Here is a 27,227-nt window from a genome sequence, read left to right as displayed (position 1 = left end):
CTTAGGTAAAAAAATCTCAGTTCTTGCTGTCAGATAACTCATAGTCCATTGGTGGAGGCAGTATTTACAGGGTAGTGTAGTTAGTGCTGTGGTACACACGGGAGAAAAGTAACGAGGGTGCTTCCTGGAAAAGGGTGTCTTCACTGGGTCTTCATGTGTCTGAGTAAGAGACAGCCTGGAGAAGGGTGGGAAGGTTGTCCCAAGCTGGGGAGTGGCCTGCACAGAGACCTGGGCTTGTGAGAGCTGGACACAGTCAGGGAGGCTGGGCCAGTGACCTTCAGCTTCAGCTGCATATTAGAGCCACCTGGGGAGCATCTGAAAAAATCTCAGTGTTTGGGGCCACATTCCAGACTGATTTCATTAGAATCTCTATGGGCTGGACTTATGCATGGTTTTTTTTAACACTCCTCTGGTGATTTTACTGTGTAGCTGAGGCTGGGAACCACAGAGCTGCCTCTGATTCTCCAAGATACAGAACCTGGCAGAGGCCAGGTGGCCTCTGATCTAGGGTGGGTGCTGGCTTTCAGTGTGGCTTGCACTGACAGTTGCCTCCCTTGTCATCAGAGGCTACCAGGATATGGCTGCCTCTGTTGGGCCTTCCAGCCCTGTCTGCCCCTCTGGTACCTCCTTGTAGGCTTGACCCTTACTGTTTGCCAGATTCTTGTCCGTTCCCATCCCCTTCCTCAGAGTCCCTGCTAACCCTGTCCCTTGCTGCCCAATAGCCTAGCATCATGCTCCCCTGGAAGCACTTGGCCTGGAGGCTGCTCAGTTTTCTTAGAAATCTAGGTTACAACTTCTTACTTCTTTACCTTCTTCTTATGGCAGCTACCATTGACTTTGCTCTTTGTTCTGATTTGAGAACTGTCCTCAAACCAAATATGTTGTGAATCCATGTTAAAAGATGAGGAATAAGGAGTTAGGCCATTGAAGGAATTCTGTACTTTTAAGGTAATGACATTATTTTTTTGTGGTAGATTTGGACTGCCTTTTGTGCTGCACTTAGAGAAGACGATAGCATGGGACCTTCTGCAAAAGGAAATCTTGGAGAAGATGAAGTATTTCCTGAGGCCTACTGTTTGCATTCAGGTTTGTAGGCATTTTGATATTATAGCTGAGTGTTCATGTCTACCTAGTGAAGAAACAGTCATTACAGTGGAATTAGAATTTGTTTTGTTTAGATTTTCAAGACTGAGAACTTATTCCTCATGTTATGAATGGAGCTGGTCACTGCAAGGTTTCCTTGAATGGCTATGTATTCCTTTATAATATTCATTTAATAAAGTTTAGTGTGCGATTAGTTTGAAGAAGTTTCATAATCATCTGTATATTTTAAAAGTTATTACTCTGTTAAGGTATCCATGGAAGACCATTAAGTTAATGTTCAGTGAAAGCAGTGTGTTATTTGTCTTGTATAACATTTGGTATGTAAATTGCATTTGGGTAAATAATATTTAAAAGTATATTCGAGTGGCTCAACAACCTAACAGAATGTATAGAGAGGCATTTTGCAAAACAGTTTGCTGTACCTCTAGTCTGTTTTGGAAATGCCTCTGTAAAACAAGCCTTTGAAGAGAAATTTATCCTGATTTTCATTTCACCTTTGATGCAGGTGTGTCCATTCAGTTTGCGAGTGGTCAGTGTTGTGGGAATCACATATCTGCTGCCCCAGGAGGAGCAGCCCCTGTGCCACCCAACAGTAGAAAGGTAAAAAAGGAAAAAAAATCATCTTCCAGAATTTCACATATGCTCACGTGTGATGTTTGGTATAGTTCCTATGTTATGTTCTTTAAACTCACTTAGAAATTAAGCACTTATTTTATTTCTGATTCACATTCAAGTATGAAACATTTTATGAATCTTCCTTGAAATCAGAAAAGCCACAGAGTACTCAAGTTAGGGCAGCAAATTACATTTTCCTATTCACAAGACCGAAGTTTTCCTAAGTAATGTTCCTGTCATGCCTCATTCCTCCTTGAAGCCCTTCAGTGGTTACTTGTGGCCTGCAGGGTAAAGGCTGGGTTCCAAGGCCGGATCTCTGAAGACCTCCCTTTCGTGGGGCCTGCTCTTCCTCCCCTCTACCCCAGGTCTTCCTCGGTATTGCAGCCCTGAGGAGCATCCGAGCACACAGCACCGTGCCGTGTGCGCCTCTGCTCAGTGGCTCCTCTGTCCATGGTGCCTTTTCTTTAAAGTTCTTTACACTGTTTCTCTTTCTGTGTCAGTTATTTGCTGTACTGTGCTGTTTCTGTGCTTTCTACATCCTTCTATTAGGTTCACAGTAGCCTACTGATAAAATAATAGATATGTGTATACAGCATATACATATGGATATATAAATATGAAAACCCGCATTATCTTTATTATAATTTATTTCAACAAATATCTTAGTGCCCATATTTCAGGGTTTTCAAAAAGTATATAACATTGCTTTTCAAAAGCTCCCTGTTTGGTTTTAGAGAACGAGAGCTAATTGATTAGATAGTAATAAAAAATATTGCACAATATAAAAAAGATTCAGTGAGTAATATTAACTGTGAGTGCAGAAAGAGTTTCTCAGTAGGTGGCAGTGAACGGGAGTGGGTGGCTTCATGAAGGCGGGAGGAAGAAGGCCCAGGGTAGCCTCATGGGTGTGGACACAAGGCATGGTGTGGGGCAGGTGGAGAGGTGCTAGGGCAGGCTCTTCCTGGGTAGCTGGGAACTTGGGCAAAAGTTGGAAAGGTTACACAGAACATCTGGGAGTCAGTGGACAGCCTTATAGTGCATTGCTCTGTTTCTTCTAATCCATTTCTTCCATTATTTCTATATTAGACATTTAATTTAAAGATTTTGTAGCCCACTTGTGAACTGTTTACTAAATCTTGGTTTGTAATGGGCTCACTGAAATCTTTTTCTGATGGGGAAACTGAAGAAGATTTTCAGTAATTTTATGATTGTAGATAGAACATAATCACATTTAAGTAAAATCATTTTTTTAAAAAAAGAAAATAATGTGTCATCTTTCCTCCCCCGTTCTGTAGGGCATTAAAATCTTGTGGACCAGGTGGCACTGCTCATGTGAAGTTAGTGGTAGAATGGGACAAGGAGACAAAAGACTTGTAAGTATTCTTTTACTTAATATTTATAGAATTGTTTTATTTTAGGAGCACCCATTGATTTTCCAATTTAGGTAAAATACGGATCTTTCTTTAGCATCTCAGCATGTTCTTTTCTTTTTTTTTTTAATATTTTTTTAGTTATAGATGGACACAGTACTTTATTTATTTACTTTTATCTGGTACTGAGGATTGAACCCAGTGCCTCATACACGCTAGTCAAGCACTCCACCACTGAGCCACAACCCCATCCCCTCTAAGCATGCTCTTAATCCTTTGGTTAAGCAGTTTAATATTTCTTTCTTGTATGTTCTTCCTAACCTCAAAAGCATTGAACATTTATTTACTATTGGGAGAGAAGCCATATATTCATTAATTACCATATAGGTCCAATTTGATTTTTATTATAAGTCCATCTGCCCTAGTAAGCTTATCAAATGCATGCCCTAAGAGGTGAAGGACAAGAATATATGATTTAATGGCACAGGTCATGGGCAGTCCCAGAAAAACTAACTCTAACTTAGTTCTTTTTTTCCCCCCACCGTGCTGGGGATTGAACCCAGGGCCTTGTGCTTGTGAGGCAAGCACTCTACCAACTGAGCTAGATCCCCAGCCCTAACTTAGTTCTTAAAATAACGTGCAGACGGAAAACTTTTCAAGAACATTTTGGGACATGGAAGCATTAGATGACCACTTTTGCTTTCTTACACCTTGATCTTCTTAGTGATGAACTCATAGCCACTTTGTAAAGCTGTAGTGGCAGTTTTGTGTCTGTGTTTTAAGACATTCTCTGATAATGTCTTTCCCCTTAATTTGTAGCTTGTTTGTCAATACTGAAGATGAGTATATCCCGGATGCAGAAAGTGTCCGCCTGCAGAGGGAGCGTCACCATCAACCTCAGACCTGCACTTTATCCCAGTGTTTCCAACTCTACACCAAAGAGGAACGAGTAAGAGGCTGGGCAGCGTTTCTTGGGCGCTGAGATAGTAGGGAAGGGGAAATGGCAAGGTGACAGTAAAGAAACGGACTCTGCCCAAAAAAAAAAAAAAAAATCCCTGTGATTTTGCATTTGCATAGTTTTGAACATACATAGAGTATTCTGTTCCTTTTAAGACTTACAACAAAAAGAAGTTTAAATTTTTGATTAATTGGAATGCTCTAGAAACGAACCTTCATGATTTTTTTTTAAAATCAGGTTTTTTTTTTTTTTTTAATTTCAGTTGTTTTGTCTTAATGTAGAAGTTTTAAGTTGTTTTCCTTAGTAATGAAAACAGTGTTTCTCAACTTAGTACCTGTATGCTAAGAGCATAGTGTCAGCACCTTTTTTAAATTAATTAAAATAAAAATAAAAATCCAGTTTTTGAGTTGCACAAGCATCATTTCAGGTGCTCAATAGACACATGGATAGTGCCTCCTGTACTGAACAAAGCAGATATAAAGTTCTGTTGGAGAGCAGTGCTTTGGACTGTTTAGCACAGTGCTGTGCAGATAGTAGGACTCAGAAAATATTGAAACAAATGGGTGTGCAGTTAAGTCTCTGTGGGTGGGAGCCGGGCTTGTGTGGTTTTTATGTGACTTTGGAAACCTTGTCCAGAGCACATGGAGTACATTTAATCTTATGTTGATACTTAGGATCATAATTTTTGACCATTAGTTTCTATTGTTTACCCCTATACATAGGGAATATTGCAATTTCAGGCTCAGAGGGAACTGTAAATCTTCTTTTTTCTAATGGGAACTGTAAATCTTCTTTTTTCTAATGGTTTAATTCTTCCACCTAATTTCAAGTGGGTAATTGTCCATCCTATGTTTGAATGCTTTCTGTTATGAGGGGTTTGCCTACTAGAGACTTGACATATCATTTCCTCTCTAGATAGCTCAAATGGTGACCTGAAATATGCTCCCGTTAGTACCACCAAAAGAGGTGTTCTCTCTCTTGAGTTTAAGACTCAAAAGTCATAACTTCCTTCTACTTTTCTTTAGATATTTGAAAATAGTTTTCATCTTCTCACTAAGTCTTTTCTACCCCAAGCTGTTCATGGCTAGTTCCTTTATCAATAGTTTTTCACAAGACATGTTTTCTTCATCTTGGGCTTAATTATGAAATATTTAACTTTGAAACTGGTTGATTACAAATTCTGTGTGACATACTGTTCTATTTAGCTCTTTTTATAAAAAACTGAGCCGAGAGCCGGGTTCAGTGGGGCACAGTCCTGTCATCCCAGTGGCTCAGAAAGCTGAGAGAGGAGGATGGTGACATGTGAGTTCAAAGCCAGCCTCAGCAACTTTGCAAGACCCTGTCTCTAAATAAAATATAACAAGGACTGGGGATGTGGCTCAGTGATTAAGCACCCCTGGGTTCAATCCTTGGTACCAAAGGAAAAAAAAAAAATTGATCTGAGATATGTTTGAGAATAGCACAAAGTTTAGGGGTGAGCAGGTCTACTAGATGATAGCATTGGTATCTACAGAACATCCCGCAGAGCTACAATGATGAGTTCATGTTAGCAAAATACTTCCGTAGGGGTTCGTTCATTTAGGTGTTTATCAGATACCTCCTATGTGCTGGGTACTGTGCTAGTCACGGGATACACATGTCAAGACAGACAGCCTACTGTCCTGCTGAAGGGATAATTAATAAAGGAAGCAAAGGTCCTGGGGAAGGAAGGAGGTTGGCATGGTTGAAAAACAGAAATGAGACCTGTGTAGCTGGAGCACAAGAGGTAAAGTAGAGTGAATTAAGACAGATGAACTTCATCTGGCTTCACTAAATAATCTGGGTACCCAGAACGGTGCTCGGCACATAGGAAGTATTCAATAAGTACGTACTGAAATGTATGAGCGGTACTTGGGAAGTTTAATATTAGGCCCCAGAATAACAGTACAAATGTAGAAGAGGCTGTGAGACTTAAAGTAGGCTGTGTGACAGTAACTTTGGAGTCTAGTTGTCTGCAGCTCAGTATTGATCAGCAGTGCCTCATAGGCATAAGCCACTGTTGTGCTGCCTTGTGGATGCTTTAGAAACAGCACCCCAAGCTCTGATAGGGAGAGTGCTGCTCTGTTCCTCATTTTAAATGTTCACTGGGAGGAGGATGGCAAACTGGGACACATCCAGAGAGAGCTTCTGGTAGGGTAGCACCTGGAAGTACTGAGGTAGCTGAGTACATCCTCCTTGAGGATCTGATAGTTACTTTCAGGCACTTGAAGGACCGTCCTGTGCGTGAGGGAGTGGATGTAATCTTATATAAACAGCAGCGTCTAGAGATCGGAGATATGGGGAATGATTGATTTTCACGTGAGGAAGACTGTGGAGTTGCTGCCTGCTGCACTAGCCTCTCCTCGCTGCTAGGCAGAGTCAGCTGGACCAGTGATGCTCAGAGTGTTGTCTGCAGGTCTGGGAGCTGTTAGCAGTGTGCAGTGAGCTCACTTCAGAAACCAGAGAAATGTCATGGAAACTGTCAAGGCAATTGGTGTCATACCGTTCTTACTGTATTTTATGAAATAATATAATATGCTGTGATTTAAACAAACAAAAATCTGTTTATTTACTACAAACATTGGGCTGGATGGCCATGTATGGAGAGTATTAATATGTCACACAGAGATGCAGGCTTACCAGATGATAGTCTGGGTCTGACTCTCTGATTTACTCTCATCTCAAAACTTCTATTCCTTCCCAGTTTTCTTAACAAGCATGATTGGTCTCCTTGTCATGGAAAAAACAAAAATTCCCTTCATTCTGCTTCCTTCTCAGGTTATGCACCAGTCTTCCTCCCACTGTGAATTTACCATTAATGGTTTCACCTCTCTTCATTCACTTCCCTACTTATTCTCTCCTCTCCCTCCCAGGCCTCTTGTGGTCTGTCTGACTTGCATTTTGGATACTGGACTTGGGCATTCTGGGTGGCTCATTATTTGCTCCCTTCAGCAGCCTCAATTCAGGCTTCCTTTGGGCTCTTTACCATTCATACCACAGATGACCACGCGTTCTTTCCGTTCTTTTTTCTTGGTACGTGTAGAGGGAATGCTTCTGTTTTGCCTGTTTTTGTGACTGCATCTTTAGGCTCTGGTGGCTTCTGGGTTTGGGTACTTCCTTTAAAAACGTACATTCCCCAAGATTCTGACCTCGTTGCCTTTAGCTTCCATCCCAGTGGGAATTGTTATGCATTCCCAGGGCTTCCCTTATCTTACCACAGTGATGAAACCAGATGCGATATGTCTTCTGAGCTCCAGCGTGTGTTAAAATTTCTCCTATGTTGGCACCTGTAAATGAGTATGTCCTCATTGTGAAATTTTTCCCTACAGGGATGACATATGGACTTTGGGCCTCAGGTTGATGTTTAGAAAGATCTGTTGGTAGCAGAAGGGGTGGCTTGTTTAGAGCAGTTCAGAGTTTATGGGAGAGAACAGGAAGTGCAGAGAAGTCCAGGTGAGAGTGCGTGAGGACTTGGGATGAAGGTGGTTCTCGTGGGAGTGGAGAGGAGGCCTGAGAAATGGTGGAGAGAGAATTTCGCTGGGTGGACTTGGAGCAAGAGGAGGAGGGAAGTGGGAAGGGTTTTGAGGTTTGGAATAAGCCAGTGTTCCATCTTTGGTGGGCAGTAGTGGTATTGCTGAGGTAGGATGTACAGGAGCACGTTGGTGACAAGTCCACGAGTTGGGTGTGGAGCTCTGTGGAGTTGGGGTGCATCGGTGGACATCTGACAGCCTCTCTGAGGCGTTTACCAGTTTGGTTGTTCCTCCTTGTGGATAATCTCTGCGTGTTTGGGCGTCAGCTCTGGCTGGGTACCAGCTGCGATTGTGTTACTTCATTGTGCAGTTTCTGGAGAGATTCTGAGTTGTGCCGTGCTCTGGGCAAGAAAGGGGTACTCCTGTCTCCCATAACCAGGTCACACGTTAAGGGGTCTGTAACTGACGTCATGCGCCTTGTTTCAGCTTGCCCCAGATGACGCCTGGCGCTGCCCACACTGCAAGCAGCTGCAGCAGGGGAGCATCACGTTAAGCCTGTGGACTCTGCCTGACGTGCTCATCATACACCTCAAGAGATTTCGACAGGTAAGGGAAAAGTGGCTGTGACCAAGTTTCTTACACCCGCCGTGGGTGACTGTGTGGGTTCTTTGGTATCCCTGTTGGATCCCCTGACCCTGTCTGGATGGTAGACATATATTTGTCTGTGTTCGGGGTTGTGTTTTATTCTTTCTCAAAGCAAAATTTGAGCATCCTGTGACCCGTTACTTCTTAAATATTTCAGTTCATATTGCAGGTAGTTTACTTTGTTCTTGAGAGTTTGCTTTACACTTGAAAATGTTATGCTTAAGTATTGTTATGTTTACTTTAGGATTAAGGGGAAAAGTGTTAATAGAGATCCTTTTTGGGGAGGTGGAATTCTGTTTCTACCTAATGCAATGAGGGGTATTGTCCTGCTCCCAAGGAGTTGGGGAGATGAGTCACAAACGTATACAGGGAAGATGTGCTCTTTATTGCATTGCTTTGTGGGTCATCTTTTCCAAAAAGGCTGTCTCTTCCCTGGGGCCAGGATTGCCCTAGACAGCCCCACACAGGAGAGGTAAATGGGAGGTGAGCATTGGCCGAATCTGGGAGGCCTAGCTCTAAGAAGGTTTGCACCTGAAAGAGGAGCAGGTGTTTCCCAGGTGAGATGAAAGCCTCGGTGCACACTCAGTGCCAGAGGGAGCAGCGTGCGCAGAGCCCGGGGGCCCGAGGGAGCACAGCACTGGGAGAGGCTGAAAGTGGGGCTGGTGCTCCAGAGCCTGGGAAGGGTGGGGGCTGTCGTCCAAGCAGGTCCTTGTAGGCAGTGTAGAATTCTGGTGAGGGCTTTGAGCAGAGAAGCAGCACTGCCGAGTGTGTTTTTAAAAGATCACTGTGGCCGCTCTGGAGAGCAGATGAGAGGCTGGAAGAATGAAGACAGGGAGGCCCCGAGGGGCGGCTGTGGTCATCCAGCGGGGGCCGTAGCTGGCTGCAGACGGCGCGTGGCCACAGAGGTGGAGCGGTGTAAGTGGACTGGGGCGGTTGAGGGCTCTGAGGAAGCAGAGGTGAAAGGGCGACGCACCCTTGGCCCCATGGCTGGGTTTTCACAGCGGTTCAGAGTTGAATTGCTGTGGTAGTGAAGGAAGGGCATTTCCCTGCTGACTGCCACTGGGCTCTGTGGGTGGAAAGCAGGTCGAGGGTTTGGATCCCAGCCCTCTCTGAAGTCCCCCTCCCCACCAGACTCATTTCCTTTGCTGTCAGTTTCTTTTGTAGGCATGTCCATTTTCCCTTCCAGAAACCCAGACAGAACTATAGAATCATCTTTGACTTCTTTCTGGTCCCTCTCCGCTAAGCAGTCACTTCTGTATGGCTGTGTCTCCCCCTTGACTCCTGATGTGTCTCCTTGTACCAGCTGTCACCCTGCCAGGGTAGACACCTCGCTACTTTCCAGCTGGTCTCAGTTGCATTGTCTTTGGATTGATTTCTTAACTTCCGTCGCTCTGCTCCTGCTAACTTGTTTTATGTTCTGCGCACACAGTTCTTCACCCATGAGTCTGGAGACATGACCTTCATAAAAGCCTCAGGGTGGCCCCTTACCTACAGAATGGGGTCCACATTCTTTAGCCTGGCCTTCCTGACTGCTCAGGACCCTTTCTCCCTTTCTCTTATGAGTGCTTTCCTTCCCTTGGTAGATCCGTGCTCTTTGGGACAGGCATATCTAGGTCTGATTAGTTTTAAAGTTCCTATGGACACAAGATGCATGCAGTAAATGTCTGTTCAACCAGTGGTTCGTGTCAGAGGATATTCCGTGGACTCAATGGAAAGTGCAGGTTAACCAGGATTGTCAGCTGAATAATTATATCAAACTAAGTCAGCATGAAACTTCAATGCACTTGGGGGTGGTGGGGAGAAAAGGGGCACTGCCTGTGTGACTCCTGTGCCAGGTCCTGGGGCCTGCCCTTCATGTAGTTGTCACTGTGCTAATTTTCATGCCTCTGCCAGGTATTAGGGTGAACCTTGTGAAATTATCTTTTTTTTTTTTTGTAAGGTTAAAAATCTAAAAACCCTTAGTAGATAGGAAATGAAGACTCAGGAGGCTCATTTACACGTGGTTAGACCACTTTTAATTTATGTGAAACCGGTTCTTCCAGCTCCTTGAGACTGTTTATTTGTCTGTTTCCCTGTTTTATCTGTGTCTTAGGAACTACTTCAGTGGATAGGGTCCACATTCCAGGCTAAGCTGATCTGCCATCTGCTTACATTAAAACATCATCAGAATTTGTTTTTCTTCTTGCAACAGGAAGGAGACAGGCGTATGAAACTTCAGAACATGGTCAAGTTCCCCTTGACTGGCCTGGACATGACTCCTCATGTGGTTAAGAGAAGCCAGAGCAGCTGGAGTTTGCCATCCCATTGGTCCCCGTGGAGGCGGCCCTATGGACTCGGGAGGGACCCTGAGGACTACATCTATGACCTGTATGCTGTGTGCAATCATCATGGCACCATGCAAGGGGGGCACTACACAGGTCTGCAGTGTGAGAGGCCGTGTGTCTGTGCGGACGGCTCCTTCAGGCGGGTGTTGCTTGTGACAGAGTGACATGGCTTAAGAACCTCCCTTTCTCTTCCAGTGGGCAGGGTGCCACCTGTGAGGACAGTTTGGTGCTCCAGGTCTCTACCCCAGAACTCTTCTTCTTCCTCCTGAGCTGGAAGGTGCAGCAGCTACCAGACCCGATTGGAGAATGCATGTGCCTAGTACCATCTGCCTGGCTGAGGAGCCACCCTTGGTTTTCCTAGTTCGCACTCCCTATTTTAGGTTTTGCTCTTCCCTTGAGGGTCTAGCTTCTCCCTAGAAGGTGGTTAGTGAACTAGCGTGATTGATTAGGGTGATTGATGAGTGAGTAGGGTGATCGTGAACTACTTTTATAGTATCTTCATTCATTTACCTTTCACGAGCAGCTGCATTCATCATGTGAAATTTAGAAACTAGAAAGAAGAATACCATCATCATTGGATTTATCCCTTAGGCAATCCTTCCTAACATTTTGAAAAATTGTGAAATGTGCATAACAAATTGACTGTTTTAGCCATTTTAATCATACAGTTGGGTGGCATTAAGTACACCCACACTGTTGTACCCATTGTCACTGTCCCTCGCCAGGATGTTTTTCATCTTCCCAGCTGAAACTCTGTACTGTTATATCGTGCTTTCCACTCTCCCCTCCCCAGCCCTGACAGCCCCCACACTCTGTCTCCTGAATTTGCCTACTATAGGTGCCTCCTGTAAGTGAATCTGTGCAGTATTTGTCCTTTTGTGGACTAGTCTGTCCGTGTTGTAGCCTGTATCAAAATGTCCTTCCTTTTTTAACACTGACTAATGTTCTGTTGTATGCAGGTGTCACTTTCACAAATGGCATGCACTTCCAATGTTTTTTCTGTAAGTTGTTGCTGTTATTTTACACTGGTGTGTTGTGTCCAGTTGGACATTTATTAAGCACTTTATATTTAGCTTGCAGTGGGCTCTGTCACACCAGAGATGAGTAAGTCCCAACCTCTATCTTCCAGGAGTGTAATCAAATAGGGGAAGATGTAGAGACAAATAAAATTTAAGAAGAGTCATAACATAGCCAGGTACAGTGCATGTGCTTGTAATTCAAGTGGCTCGAGAGGCTAAGGCAGGAGATTTTCAAGTTCAAAGATAGCCTCAGCCATTTAGCGAGCCCTGTACAACTTAGTGAGATACTGTCTTAAAATAAAAAAATATGGCTCAGTGGGTAAGCGCCCTGGGTTCAATCCCCAGTAACCACCACCAATTCCCTCATGCCCTGCAAAAAAAAGGAGCCGTAATGTGTGGTAGGTTCTGTGGTAGAGGTGTGTTCTGTGGTTAAGTGTGAGTAGTGGGTGAAGGAGGGGGCTGAGGAGCCATATATACCACAGTGGCCCTATGTGTTTGCATCATTTAATGATGTCTTTGTGTAACTATACTCTCAGGATGTTTGACAACAAAATTACCTTATGTGTTTCTCAGAACATATTCCTTTCATTCACCAACACATGACTGTATTACCATTCCCCATTGCTGAGCATCTATATTATTTCTGGTTTTAAACTTCTAACCTCTACTGATGGGCATCTTTCTGTGTAAGCACTTTTTCTGAATTTTAATTCTGCATTTCCTTGAGATTGGGTCTCAGAAGTGGAAGTACTGGGCTGAAAGCATGTATGAACCATCTGGAGACCAGGCATCCTGTAGGGCTTCTTGCTTGGACATGTGTTCGTGTGGAGTTGGAATACGGGTAGTGCTGTTAATTTGGTTAAGCTGTATGTGGTTTCCAAGACACAGCTTTCTGCATTCTTTATACTCAGTGTTATTTCCCACCTACTTCTCAGGGACTTTATTTCTTCATCAATTCATTGGTTTGTTAACAGTACCCTCGCATGCTATGCTGATGTTGATTTGTAAAGGTAGTGGAGACGAAGGCGGCCTGGGCTCTTCCAGTGGGTGTTGTCTTTCCTTAGCAGTTACCCTCAGCCCTCCCTTCCTTCAGCTTGGTGGAAGCAGTGTTGTTGCATGCTCCTTTCTTTAGCCTGCTTCTTTCCCCAGTAGGAGGATAGGAGGCCAGAAAAATGACTGGATACAGCCTCTTCTTTTTTATTTGATTATACTTTTTTGGGGGTACTGGGGATTGAACCCAGGCTTCGCACATGGTGAGCAAGTGCTGTGCCACTGAGCTTCATCCCTAGCCCTCCGACCTCCTGTTCTTGAAACCCGTTTAGTTCAAGGTCTTTATATTTAGACACCGTAGGCAGCAGTTGTTTGTGAGAGGACTGAGCCCAACTTTTGACTGTATCTCATGGTGGAGTGGCTTGAATTGCCTTGAAGTACTTGCAGGAGCAAAAGAAGGTAAGGAAGTTCCAGTTGAGCAAAATGTTCATTAAATGCTTAAATGTATTTTACCTTTGTGTTTTGATTTAAGCCCAATTTAAATTGTGATGTTTTATTTAGTGTCTTGCATGTTTTTGGGTTTCTGTTTATGGGGGCCCTTATGTACAGGTTATATCTAGTTGGATTGTTGGTTTTGTGGCATTACTAGTAGTATCTGTGTTCTTTGATACTAAGCTGTGGAGTCATAGATTCATGGGCCCTTAGAACAGGAGGAACTTAGAGGTGATTTCACTTCACTAATTACCTGACATAGTACCGACTTTGCCAGCATCCCTGATTGCTCTTTGTCCAGCCTCAGCTTTGGTGAAGATGCCATCTTCCATTTAGAGCACTGCTTATCAGGACAATATGGACTGGCTTGTTTGCATGCTTTCTAGCAAGAAATTATCTGGAAAAATAGGACGGTGCTAGGTTTTTTCATATGTTGCTTTTTACGTAGAACAGACTGGAAGTGCCTGAAAAGCTCGAGGCAGTATAGTTTAAGAAAGGAGTTCAGGTTATAAGCTGGACCCGTCTTCCCAGCTCTGTGGCATTGGCTAGGCAGCCTGCTCTGACTTGGGGATGACAGTTGTAAGCAGGAAGCCAGCTTGCCTTTGTCTCAGGACCTGTTACCTGAGAGGTGCTCAGAGAGGTTTGCTACTTCCCCTTTCCCATGCTGAAGCCACATTGTTGCTTGCCTGATATACGAAATGTTTAGAGTACATTTTAAATACCCCAACATTGTTGGGTTAAAGATACTCTCCTGTTAAGTTTTCATCTGGAGCGTCTGTTCTGATGTGTTCTTTGTTTTACTAGTTCTAGCTATAATTACATGGTTTGTGTAGGGCTAACTTGTGCAAGGATCTAGAGCAGAGCTTCCCAAATCATCTGTGATACAGGCCTTGTGTTTTCTATTTTAAAATTTCCAATCCTTCACGAGCCAGCTCTTGTAAAAAAACAGCAAAACAAAGCAGCAGTATCAGATTGCAATGTCAGTTTCTGAATGCTTCTCTCCATTTTGGTGCCTCTCTTGTGGGGGCTGCACCAATCTCTGGCCACAGTTTGAGTAGCACTGGCCTGGGAAACACCTCAGAAGGTAGGGCTAGGAAGAAAAGCAAGTAGAATTATTTTGTAAATACATTGTTTGCTCATTAGTGAGTTACTGTGCTGCCTTCGTTTCCACACAGTGATGTGGAGTAGACCCAAACCAGAGCAAGGTTATTGTCCCCATCTCTTGGAGGTCTCCCCACCTCTTACGGTTCTAACTTACGTTCACCACCACCTCACCAGTGGGCTCATATACATCAGCCTGACCTGACACCATGCAAGTGTTCTTATAGCTGTTTGCTGCTGTGTCTTCGTTTCTCTCCCCTCTGGTTCTTGCTGTGTTCATAGCTGCAGAGGAACTTCCCCACATTTATAGATTCTTCCTCTGCTCTTCATTTGGGGACCTGTTTGGTATAGTAACCCCTGTCTGGGTCCCTTTTTATTTCCTACCATTCCACACTTGGAAAAGTAGTGTGGCCTCTTAAGGGTTTGCTCCTGGTGCCTCTCGGGACCTTCTGTGCCCTGTCCTTGGGTGTACTGAGTCTGTTTCAACATTCAGCTAAATGTTATAGCACTCATTTATTCTTGCTCCAGTAAACGGTTATTTTTAGAAAATGTGATAATAATGTGCCTCTTTGGATCAAGCTTATAAGACCCCTTGATACATCTTTTCAGGATGACTTGGCTTCATGGATTTTTTTGGGGGGGGTGCTGGGGTTGGAACCCAAGCCTCACGCATGCTAAGCATGCACTCTACCTCTGAGCTACAGCCCCAGCACCAAACTCTGAAGTTTTTGTCTTTTCTTGCTGGTACTTGAATACTCTTTTATTTCTACCTCAGGCTTGAAATTTAAAGTGGAAGAGACTTCATGCCTTTACGAGTGTGTATGTTCTCAGCTTGCCAGAGAACTTGCATGGAACATTGTTTGTGTCACCCTGAGGGAAGCAGGGTAGGATAGGGATTGAGTTCAGGCTCAAGAATTAGATGAACCTGAAATGATGCAGGCTCTGTCCTTCATCACCTGCGTGATGGTGGATATGCTGGGTAGTCTTTTAAGCCTCCATAAAAATGGTGGTGATAATAAAACAAATCTCAGGATTAAATGAAATGCTTGGCATTAAATGTTAAATATTAGATACTGGACTAGTAGTGTTTTTTCTCTTTATATTATTTTATGTCCCTAGTAAACACTAAATATTATAACATGCTTAAGTCATGATTTTTAATGATTTTTAACCCTGGAACTATTGCCATTCTGGCTGGGTAATTCTGTGCTGGGGTGCTGTCCTGTATGTTGTTGAATGACTAGCAGCATCCCCAGCTCTGCCCACTAGGTGCTGGGCACTTCCCTGTCTCTCTTCAGTTGTGACAGTCAAAATGTCTCCATTCTTGCTAAATATTGGTCTCCTACAGGGCAAAATTGTCCATGGTTCAGACCCAGTAGTTTAAATAAATAAGTATATTGTGTTTTCTAAGATGAAATAAAACTATATCTATTTGAAATAGTTTGGAATTTCTTGAGGCGTGTTGTTTGAATGTGGTATGGAATTTGGATTTATTAAAAAATTTCTGTGTGCAGACTTAAAAAGTTCTTAAATTAGTTGTGTAAGCCAAAGCTGCTCCTCCTGTGGTACTGACCATGGTCTCTTTTTGGCAGCGTACTGCAAGAACTCCGTGGATGGTCTCTGGTACTGCTTTGATGACAGTGATGTGCAGCAGCTGTCAGAAGATGAGGTGTGCACGCAGACGGCCTACATCCTCTTCTACCAGAGGCGGACAGCCATCCCGTCGTGGTCGGCTAACAGCTCAGTAGCTGGTAAGGCCGACTGTTGTTCCTGGGAAGGTTTTTCCAGAGCAGAAAATTGTAATTCATGGATGTCTCACAGACTTCAACACTATCAGTTTGAGCAGATTAATTTTCAAATTTCCATTTAGTCTGGAAACCAACATGATTGCAATTAAGGAAGTGGGGTGTGCTGTGAGGCAGCTGTGGCCCAGCACAGTCCAGGCAGTGGTGGGAGAGCCTGCTCAGACAGCTTGTGCTGTTTACCTGTGGGATACATGCACATGAGCAGGGAAGTGGCTCGGCACGCTGCTGTCAGACCTCCTCTGTGGGGTTTCTTGGAGCATGCCCCATCTGAGCCAAAATGGGTGGATGCTCATGATCCTACCTCATGGGATCATTGCATGCATTACATTAGGTAAAGGCTGTGAACACACTTTGTAAAGGGTCAAGTACCATTAGAAATAGTTATTTTTTCCAGTAAGATTAACTTGTTCTTTTTGGGAAGGGACTGACAACTCTAATAGATGGTTTGGATTTAGCCTCGTGGGATCTAGCCTGTTAGGTTAATAAGCATAAACCAGCACCCACCCACAAAGCACATGCAATCACACATAATCCAAGGAAGGGCACATGTGCTTCCTATGGTAAAGTTTGACCCTTAGAGACTATGGCAGAGGACAAAACATGGTAATGTATCAACAGGGTAGGATAAGGAAGGCTTGGTCTCCAAGCCTGTGAGGGGTAAGTTCAAAGAAGAGGAAAGGAAGCCTAACTCAAGTACAGTGAGCTCTGCTGAGCCAAACCCCACGCCAGGTATAACTGCTCACCTCCTTGACAGGAAATAGAAACTCAGTTGCTCTGAGACTTTCCTAGGTGCCCTACCAGAGTGTGAGATACACTCAGAAATGACATGCTCTTGTCTGCTGAGCCAGTAGTGCTGCTTCACATAGTCAGCTTCCACTTTCTGTTGCACTATTATGTATTGAAGGTCATGCCTGGAACAAATAGGAGCTGGGACTGATGGACCTACAGGGATGTATGTGTGTGCTGTTAATGTTATAAGAGAATTGAAAATTTCTCTAAGGCAGTGAAACTAAGAACAGTGCCTATTGCTCTTTCTTCTCTCTGAGTCAGATTTTACTGCAGGTGCTCAGAACAGTGCCTGGTGTGGAGATGCTTAATACATATTTGTAGAACGAACAAATGTTTGAGTCATTGTCTTCGTTCCATCTTTTGCCAACTCTTAAGGTTCAGACATTGCATTCGGAAGTGTTCACACTGTGCTTGCCTCTCCTTCCCGCAAACCTTGAGTGTGCGGGAACCGACTTCTGTGCTTCATCTTTCCTGGTGTACCCAGCTGTGGGAGTTCACGGTGTCCTCAGGTCGCCCGTTGCCCTCGGCGTGGCTCACAGCCCCTCGTGAGGGTGCATGTAGCGCGGCTGGCCACAGGGGCCCTGGCTCACCTCAGCACCCACCTCCTTTTCTGCAGGCTCCACAAGTTCTTCCCTGTGCGAGCACTGGGTAAGCCGGCTTCCAGGGAGCAAGCAAGCCAGCGTGACCTCTGCGGCCTCCTCCAGACGCACCTCCCTGGCCTCGCTCTCCGAGTCTGTGGAGATGACCGGGGAGCGGAGTGAAGATGATGGTGGGTGTAAGCTTTGGTGATGGGTTTCCAAAACAGCAACTCGCAGGCACATGCAGCATCCCTCAGGGCCAGGAGCAGGGCCCAGGGCGATAGTGAGAGCACTCTTAGGGGACGAGGGTGGGGCTGTGTCACGAGAAGTAGCGTTGTCTGTGGACGTGGTCACTGGCTTTCCGCTGTGACCCAGGACTGTATCCACGTCATGATTTCCCACTTTGACGATCTAGTGTGCAGGCTGAAGCTTTAACTGTGTATGCCAATTCCCCACCACACCTTTTTTTCCCCAAAGTGCTTTTACAATTTTCAGAATGGCTGTAATAGCTCAGAGAGGTTGTGCCTTGCTCAGGGCCACCTGGTGAGTCCCAGCCTGGCAGTGAGGCCCCTGACACTCTTAGCTTCAGGCTTATTATTCGGAACATAGTCACAGTATAAAAACTGGGAAAATCTGATTAAAAATGAAACTCTGGCTTCTCCCCCCCCCCCCCCCCCCAACCTTCATTTACTGCTTGAGTAATGGCAGGATAGACCTTGGTCCTCACAGGGACCCCAGGTGGCATGGGAAAGATCAGGCGACCATGGTACTGACAGCTGGAAGGGGGAGAGGGTGAGCTCAGCCTCTGTAATGAGGACGGTGACTCATCCTCCAGCGGGTCTCACTCTGCGGCCAGCGTTTCGATCTCTGTAATCTGTTTCTACTGGTGATGGATAATTCTGAGAAGATGGAATGGATACAGGAGGTTGGAAGAAGGTGGCAGACTAGGAGATTGTGTCAGGTTCCAGCTTGGCCACCTCTTCTGGCTTATTGCTGTTTGATTTATAAAATAAGAATAATGAACTATAATTGCTAAGCTCCTCTGTCTCCTAACATTTTATGAAAAGCCAGCTAGAGCCTTTGCTTGTTTAGGTGGAGGTTATATTCAACATAGCTTGTAAAGTTAGATTTCACTGTCACTTTAACAGTAAGTCTAAATATGGGTTGCCTCGATCTATTTTTAAACAGTGTAGTTGGTGGAATCAATATCCTCTTAAGCTTTATCATCATTTAATGGTGCTGGGTGGGGCCACAGAACAGAGGCTACCTCTTAGGAATTTATGTAGAGTTTTGTAAATGCCATAGCTGCAATATCGAGTGTGTATAAAATTCAATTTAGAATACTTTCTCTACAAGTTTTAAGCCACTACAAATATAGCATATTGTTCTAATTATGAGCGTTTTCTTTGGAAGTGTTAGGTCGCTTAGGATCAGTGTGTATTGTGCCCAAGCCTCTGGTTCCTTCCATTGAAACCTCTTGTTCTTCTCCACTTGTCTAGTGGATGATGGCAGACTCACTTGCACATGGTATTGAGTGGGGAGCCAACGGGTGATGGGTTCTGGTATTAGCTCCATGTTTAATTATTTGTGTAACCTTGAGCAAGGACTTCCCTCTGTGAGCCCCAGATGTCCTCCACGCAGAGGAGGAAGCTGGGTTAGTAGCTTCCATTTCATGAGTATCTGGAGGGCCAGGTCCTGTGCTGGGCACAGGACTTCTAAGATTTTCTTTAAGTCTCACAGTGGACCAGCAGTCAGCAGACAGCATCCTGCAGCCCACAGGCCACTGCGGCCTGCTGCCTTTTTTCTGTATTAAAGTTTTTTACAACGCAGCCACGCCCATTTTGTCACCCGTGGTTGCTTTTGTGCTGTGGCAGTGGAGTTGAGCGGTTGCCCATGCATCTTAACATTCTTACTGTGGGCCTTTGCGGGAAGTGTGCTGACCTGGAGGTAGAGCCAGGAGGTAGAAAGAGCAGTTTGCTCACCCCTGATCTAGAAGGTCCCTATATAGATAAGGGAACTGAGCTTCAGAAGGTTGAAGTCACATGGTTGTCTGTGACCTCAGAATATTTTTGTTGGTTTAGTTTAACAGAATTCTTTTTGCTGTGCTCAGGTGGCTTTTCAACTCGGCCGTTTGTGAGGAGCGTCCAGCGTCAGAGTTTGTCGTCCAGATCATCTGTTACCAGCCCCTTGGCTGTTAACGAAAACTGCATGAGACCTTCTTGGTCCCTGTCTGCAAAGCTGCAGATGCGCTCCAATTCTCCTTCCCGCTTCTCAGGGGACTCTCCAATTCACAGCTCTGCCTCTACCCTGGAGAAGATTGGGGAGGCAGTGGATGACAAGGTCTCCATCTCTTGCTTTGGCAGCTTGAGGAACCTTTCCAGCAGTTATCAGGAAGCAAGTGATAGTCACAGTCGACGAGAGCACAAGGCTGTGGGCCGAGCCCCACTGGCTGTCATGGAGGGTGTGTTCAGAGACGAGTCAGACACCCGCAGATTGAACTCCAGTGTCATAGATACACAGAGCAAAAACTTAGCACAAGGGGATCGCTTACCGCCCGTCTCTGATGCATTTGATAACAATAACCAGATTGCTTATGTGGATCAGAGCGATTCTGTGGACAGCTCTCCAGTCAAAGAAGTGAAACCCCCAAGCCACCCAGGCTCACTCACAAAGAAACCAGAGAGCACAACCAAGAGATCCCCCAGCTCCAAAGGCACTTCTGAACCAGATAAAAGCTTGCGGAAGGGGAGAGCAGCCTTGGCAAGCCAAGAATCATCTCTTTCAAGTACATCCCCTTCTTCTCCTGTTCCCGTGAAAGTTTCTCTAAAGCCTTCCCGCTCTCGAAGCAAAGCAGATTCTTCCAGGGCTAGTGGAAGGCATTCATCCCCTGCTCCTGCCCAACCCAAAAAGGAGTCTTCCCCCAAGTCCCATGATTCCCTCTCATCTTCCTCCCCACAGAAGCAGAAGTCTGCTTCTGCCCTTGCTCACACTGCTTCCGCTACATCTGCCAAAAAAGCCTCAGGCTCCTCCACCAGGGGCCCCTTCCCTCCGGGGAAGGGCAGGACTTCAGACCGGACCTTGAGTAGGGAGGGCTCCAGACAAAGCCTGGGGTCCGACAGGGCCAGCGTCACCTCCACCTCCAAACCCAGCTCCCCTCGGGTAAGCCAGACCAGAGCTGGGGAGGGCAGAGGTGACGGCAGGCACGTGCGGAGCTCCTCCATGGCCAGCCTGCGCTCCCCCAGCACGAGCGTGCGCTCTGGTCTGAAGAGGGACAGCAAATCTGAGGACAAGGGGCTGTCCTTCTTCAAGTCAGCCTTGAGACAGAAGGAAACACGGCGGTCAACGGATCTTGGCAAGACAACCTTGCTGTCTAAAAAGGCTGGTGGGAGCTCTGTCAGGTTGGTCAGTAAGAACGCCGTGGATGAGAAGGCCGAGAAAGGCCCCCAGCCTCCAGGCCCCCAGCAACCAAATGCAAATGCAGTTGGAAAGGAACAGCTTGTCTCCAAGGACCCTGCTTCCACCAAACATTCCCTGCTGTCTGCTCGAAAATCCAAGTCTTCCCAGCTGGATTCCGGACTTCCCTCATCTCCTGGCGGCAAGCAGCCTGCTGAGAAAGCCTCCAAAAAGTTACCTTCTAGCATGCAAACCTCTGCACGGCCTTCGCAGAAGCCTCAGTGACGTTTCTGCAGCCTAAGTGTTCTATCTGTAAAGACGTTTATTTATTTAGCACCCCTCCTCTCCCACCAAAGCCCTCTATGCTTTTTTGTTACTTTTTGGGTCACGTGCCTGATTGTGTGTGCGCGTGTGCGTGAGTGTGTGTATGTATGCAAGGAGAAGTCAATTGTAAATTGTTAAAAGCGTCGCCTTATTCTGCCATTGAACCAAATAACAGCCATAGGCAAAGCATTGATACCAGGCTAACTGGAGTAATTATAGACAATACCCTTTAGCAATTGTATATATTTCTTTTTAGAGAACTCTAATGACTTTCATTGGACATTAGGGTCTTGAAACCTGTGAACCAGTTAAGCTATCATTAGTGTGTGCAAGGGTGAATTATTTGACTTGGGTTTCATCTGAGTAGGATTTGTCCACACTGCGGATTGTCGAGTGGCACCAGGAACGCTAAAAACTGTGACAATAACATATGAAGCAAACCGAGGGAAAAACTGTTGCTTTCTGCACTTGCGCCCCATCTACCAGTCTCTGTAAAGGGCAATATTTTAACACTAATGTTTCTCAGGTATCTATACTCAGCTAGTCTAGGATGGATGTGCACTAGTAAATGGATTAAAGAGGAAGGTGACGCGTGGGTGACTGTGTCATTTCTCCTACTGTCACAGAGACATGGTAGAGATAGAAGCAGTCTTTCACTACCTTCATCTCTGCAGAAGTGTGCATACCCTCATCTGTCTTAACTCTTGGGATATGTCCTAAGAGGTAGCAAATTGGATAGCCAGGAACCAGTCACTAATTAAATTTTTTTCCTTCTACATTTGCTGGCTAAGGCCATTTGGATTTTGAACTGTACCAGAGCAGTTAACACCTTTGACAGACTTCCTGGAAAAAAAATGGATTCTAAACTGGAGGCTTGAGTCAGTACCATTCTCCTTCTCTGGTATTGCTTTTTTCTGTTAGAAGCTGAAGGCTCCATGCGGCCCCCGCCTGCATGCTTTTGTTGCCTCATCTCATAGCTTGGAAAGGAAAGAAGTCACTTCCTGCCAAGAGTCAGTGATGGTATGTCGAAGCGATGTGTGACAAAGTATTATAGATGCACTTCGGATCCTGCTTGTCAGTTTTCATTATGACTGCTTTTCAGTAACTCATTTATGTCTTCTTTGTGCCGAAGGTTTAATCACGTGCCCAGAACTCACAAGCAGAATTTGGAGTGTGTTCCATCTGGCAGTGTGAGTGCAAATTGCATTTCTCATGTAGAAAAGGGAGAACCTCATAGAAATCTCACAGATAAGCAAAGCTGTAGTTTTTCAAGCTTTGTGGAGGTTTCCTGGTCATCATTTCCTGCTCAAGTTTTAGCTTTTGTTTTGTTTGCTTTTTTAAATATCAAGAGAGTCATGGTCCTGATTCTCCTTGAATAGCATGTGTCACTTTGCCATAAAATATAGAATGCTAAGTTTATGTTGTTGTTGTTACTATTATTATTATTTTTAATATTATTATTATTGTTATTTTGGTCATGGACTATTCAGGTTCTTCCTGAACTCATGGTGCACAGATCCATTTATAACCTCCCTTTTCAGTATTGCTGTGTATGAAGTAATTACAACACATGCATGCATAGCTGTGAATTCTGCCCTGCCTCTTTTTTCTCTTTTATTTTTTTCCATGAATACCTCTTGGGAAATATTTCCAGTAGGTTACTTCACTTTGTTTTGCTGCTGATTTGAGCATTAGCGGGTAACTTATAAATCTAGAGGCCATTACGTTGAGGGTAGCTGGAATTTTTGACCCTGGCAACAGTGGAGACTTAGCTGTTCCACTTGTGAAGGTTACCATAGTGCCCATGCCACTCATTCAGCATGAGCTGTTGCCGGGCACCCAACCCTGTGCTCGCACTTCACTAGGTGTCGTCCTCGTGCTGTGATGTCGTGGTTTCCCAAGACGGCATCGTTCTGGGCTGTAGCCCGACTGCAGGACTGGCCGCCTTGGGTTCCATCACACCGACAGCCTCGCCGGTGTTCAGCCACCCCTCTGGTTTTCCTGTATTGCTTTAATTTCCTGAAAAAGATGCACCAACTGTGGGATCATCGATATCAGGAATTGAGTGTTTGTCTAATTTGAACCTCTTGTCTTTGTTTAGCAGGTAGGTTTCATTTGAAATCTATCAGCTCTAAAGCAGTCTTAGGATTATATTTTCATTAGGCAGAGGGTTTTCATAACACTTTTTTTCATAATCAGTTAAGCATTAATAGAAACTACTTTGATTTTTACAATGGTAAATATTTTTATTATTGAGTCCTATAGGAATGGATTTTCCATTATGTGTAATGCCTTTAAAAAAAAAAAAAAAAAAAAAAAACCTCTACAAGTCTCTTTAATTTTCCATGGGATCTAGAAATAAAATTTCTATAATATAATAAAATCTACAAACTATATGTCTATGGAGTTTAGTCCTTGTTTCAGTTTTAATTAAATAGAAAAAAATGCCAGCAAGTATTATATGGCATTGTCCAGGCACCATTAAGCTTTCTATTTCCAGGGTTAGTAAACAATGAAAATTTAATTTTTCCTAACTACTAAGTATAACCTTAAGCCACAGGAAAGGACATTTTTCCCAAAAGTTTGAAGGTGCTCTTTCAGGTGGGAATATTTTTACTTGGTTCAGTTCAGTTCTTTGTTAGCGTCAAGGGTTTTTTTTTCCTTCTTCCTTTTATAATTTCCAATTATTATTTGGCACAATGAACATGTATGTGCTTTGGGGTCAAAATCATCTGCTAAGGGTGGTGGGCCTGGGTTTCCGGTTGACAACCAGATGGTCCTGATGACAGGAGTCCTTTCCTTGTGGGCACCAAATAGTCACCAACAGTAGTGTTGCATTGGTAATGTTTGTTTCCTTTTTTTTTTTTTCTTCAAGTCTTTTTATTCTTGATTTCTCTTTCCATAAACATCCAGTGCCCTGGGGCTGTATCAGAGACTGCCCTCCACCTCACCTTTTATAAAGATAAACCCCCTAGAGGATGCAGAAGCACAAGGAAACCGAGGAGCCCCTGTTGGTGGACCCTCTCCTGCCTTTTGTAGTCTATCATCCTAAAAGCAGCCTAACTGAACGTAAGTCATAGCAGTGGGCTTGGTAGTGTTCGTGGTATGCTGAAATTGCCTGGGAGGCTGCCTAGACTCTTCTGTAATCCTTCTTCCATCATCCATTCATTCTGCAAACGTTCGCTGAGGGCCTGTTTGTGTTGAAAGACATGCTGAAAGCGTCAGGAGTCTGCTGTAGCTGAAGAGCCCTGCCAGCACCGTGCGTGAGGCAGGGAATGCCGGCGATGCTAAATGGAGTGGCAACCCTGGTCAACAGAAAGATCCAGTGGGTTCCGGCCAGGCGGCTAAGGCTCGCGGGCCTCTTGAGCATGCTTGTTTCTGTCTGGAAAGGAAAAGTCCCTTCTTCATCTCTGTAGACATCATGCTCTTAGAGCCACTGGCTCAGGATGAGCTGTCTCTACTATTTAGGAGTTTGAAAATCCAAGTCACTTTACTTTAGAATTTCATCATCTGTTTGTCTTGAGGTGGATGTGAGGATTTTTTTGCTGGGTGGAAAGAAATTGTCATTCCTTTAAATTAACAGTCATGGAAACATCAGGAACAGTAGTGGCAGCTTTAGGGCAAGTGGAGCAGAGAACAGTGAACAGAACTCATTTATTTCAGAGAAACTTGTTTCTAGAAGTAGATGGACATCTGATGTTACATTTCATTCTGACAAATTCCTGAAGAGCTGAAGTTACGGTTTCCTACGTAGGTTGTTATAGGATACAGAGATAGTGTTTCTGGGTTGGAGTTTTGAGATAGTATCAAATCATAAGCACAGTTTAAAACATTCTGGAGGCACATTGAAGCTCATATTATTTGGAGTGGAGAAGGGTGAAATTTGCTGACAAACCAGTGCCTGTTGTAAACATAAACACAGACATAGCTGTGAGTGTGCACGCTTTGTCTTTAATTTCATTAAGGCAACATTATTATTAAACCTGACTGCATTTTTTTTTGGATGGGGGAGCCCAATGCCTTTATTTAATAGAACACCCCGTGTCTCACACTGCCTTTTGATCAACTCCGAAAGTGTTTGTTTTTGCAACCGCGTTTTGAGCATGACCACTTACGATTCCCCCAGTAATGGAAATGGTCTTGCATGCCCTCCATCTAACCCAGAAAGCATGCTCTTACTACCTATGCAAGCAACCAATAAAAGAAAAGACTACACTAAATGTTAAGCTTAAAAAAAAAAAAAAAAAAAAAAAGTCAACTCTTAGATTATGGATCTCTATTTTTGAATTTGCAGTTTTTAAAATGTGGCTTAATCATCAGTGTAGATAAGCATGAATGTGATCTCTTGGTTTGCTTCGCATCTGTTTCTCTTTGCCAATTTTTTTGATTATTGGTAAGATTGTGAGTAAAATAATAAGTATTTTGGAAGCAGGAGTGGAATTGGAGATGTTGAACATACACTGGTGTATATACTGTATTTAGCCTGAAGACTTTCCTAAAGTATTTTGTTCTAAAAATAACCTGCCATTTTCTATAGATTTTAATTTTTTATATCTTCTAGGGTTCTATCGTGGTCACAAGGAAAGAATGTGGCTTCAAATAGTGCTAACAATTTCAAAATGCTTTTGTAGAGACTTAGAGCTGTTTTGGAAAGCTTTGGAGCTTCCCACCCACTGGTCACAGTAAGAATAAGGCCATGGAATTTATGATAGTGTTGTGCAGTGGATTCTGATCTAGATCCATCTCATATTCGTTTAAAAGCAGTGTTTCCCAGTTTGGGGGAGAAGGGGGTTCACAGCATACTTGAGAGCCACTTCTGAATGACTTATCTGAGATTGTGATACCAGTGTTCACTAGAATCATCTAAGGAACTTTTAATGCCTGGGACCCCTCCCAAGCTTTTGATCTAATTAGCATAGGGGTTGGTCCCAGGAATTATTAAAGCTCATGGGTGTTTCTAATTTGTAGTTGGAATTGAGAACCACTGCGATACACCATCCCTTTGCCGAGAATTATGGCGATAATCACTGCCTTACAAAGTCTCAGGAGTGATTCCTGTTGTTCAGTTGTGTTAAGGAGGAAAACATCAACCTCCTGTTCAGAATACGAAGCCTCTCTGATTCCAGGCCTGATTTGGGAGGTGGATGGCTTGGCATCTGCCTGTCTGGTGGTCTTGGGGTCTGCATCCTTCCCCCAAATCTCCACCACCAGATTCCATGGTGGGTCAGAAACCCATTGAGGAGAAGGGAAGTTCCTCCAAGTGAGAACATTTGGGAGAAGAAAATTAAAAAAAAAACAAAAAACAAAAAAAAAAACAACCAACCTTTCTAGCCTTGGAAAAAAACCTGTCCCTGCTTTTGATAGAACGGTTGCCTTTTTGTAGTAATTAAAATAGCAAACCCCAGGCCGCTGTACTCAGCTCACTCTCTACTGTAGCTCGCTCTTACCCAGGATGTAGTTTCAGAAATTCTTTTTAGTTTGAAAATGAATGTGAACATTTTACTTGGGAAAAAACAATTTTTTTGTAACCCTCATTGCTATTTTTTTCATGTAACTTAAAAAATAGTCATCCCAAAATTCAACAGTATATGTTACCTATGGAGGCAAATGACATTTAGGTTTAATCTGTGGTGAGCTGAACGCATTACATCTTTAAAATAATCTGCTGGGCTCGGGTGGTTTCATCCTGTCGAGCATTATGCTGCCTACAAAATGAAAAGAAACACGATTTACCTGGTATTTTCAACATTTCAAAGAGTAAAGATAACAAGGAAATGTTTCTTTAGAAAGGCCTCCTGGAGGAGAGAGCTCTGTGGCAATTGGGAAGATGCAATATGAAATTTCCTAGGTGCTATTCTACATGGTGAGGTTTCCTTATGCCAAGGGGAAAGGCAGTTTCAGAATTTCCCAAGTTGAAGTTCTCCTGGTAGGCCTTTCGGGTATGCATTTGTGTTCCGTATGGATTTGCCCATCAACTGTGCCTCTCACCACTGGTTAAAACTGAATTCAGGCCCCATTACCAGAGTAGTTTCTTGGTTGAACTTTTCCGTATTTACGCTGTAAAATCTGCATGTATATCACTGTACACAAAATGCTTTGGTATTGTTCACACACCGTCCATAGTTCTGTGTAATTTTCTTCAGTTGTACAGAAAAGTGGAAGGCAGGATGTCTTTCCTAGAGGCTGGAAGAAAAGTTGTATCATACATTTTAAATTATTTTAGGCCAGTGCA

General features: G+C 44.1%; 1 protein-coding gene across 8 annotated transcripts in view; it reads left to right on the top strand.

Moving 5' to 3' along the window:
- The window catches only part of USP31 (ubiquitin specific peptidase 31), a 128,466-nt gene that overhangs the window by 48,297 nt on the left and 52,942 nt on the right, over window positions 1-27,227 (top strand). For 2 of the 8 annotated variants that reach the window (XR_013760745.1, XR_013760747.1), the window contains exons 6-15: window positions 975-1,086; window positions 1,610-1,704; window positions 3,015-3,092; window positions 3,909-4,038; window positions 8,022-8,141; window positions 10,372-10,597; window positions 15,699-15,857; window positions 17,317-17,469; window positions 19,389-22,015; window positions 22,128-22,185. Coding sequence is in view for 1 of the 8 variants with exons in the window: in XM_079121447.1 (XP_078977573.1) it covers window positions 975-1,086; window positions 1,610-1,704; window positions 3,015-3,092; window positions 3,909-4,038; window positions 8,022-8,141; window positions 10,372-10,597; window positions 15,699-15,857; window positions 17,317-17,469; window positions 19,389-20,956 (2,641 nt within the window). In the remaining 7 variants the exon portion in view is untranslated. Of the gene's footprint in view, window positions 1-974; window positions 1,087-1,609; window positions 1,705-3,014; window positions 3,093-3,908; window positions 4,039-8,021; window positions 8,142-10,371; window positions 10,598-15,698; window positions 15,858-17,316; window positions 17,470-19,388; window positions 26,311-27,227 lie in introns of those variants that run through there. The other 6 variants (XR_013760746.1, XR_013760748.1, XR_013760749.1 and 3 more) reach the window with 5 other exon arrangements.

Source organism: Sciurus vulgaris (assembly GCF_902686455.1).
Source record: "Sciurus vulgaris genome assembly, chromosome: 18".
NCBI classification, from domain to species: Eukaryota; Metazoa; Chordata; class Mammalia; order Rodentia; family Sciuridae; genus Sciurus; species Sciurus vulgaris.
The sequence above is the reverse complement of the archived record's forward strand: the minus strand, read 5'-3'. Positions and strand labels throughout refer to the sequence as shown.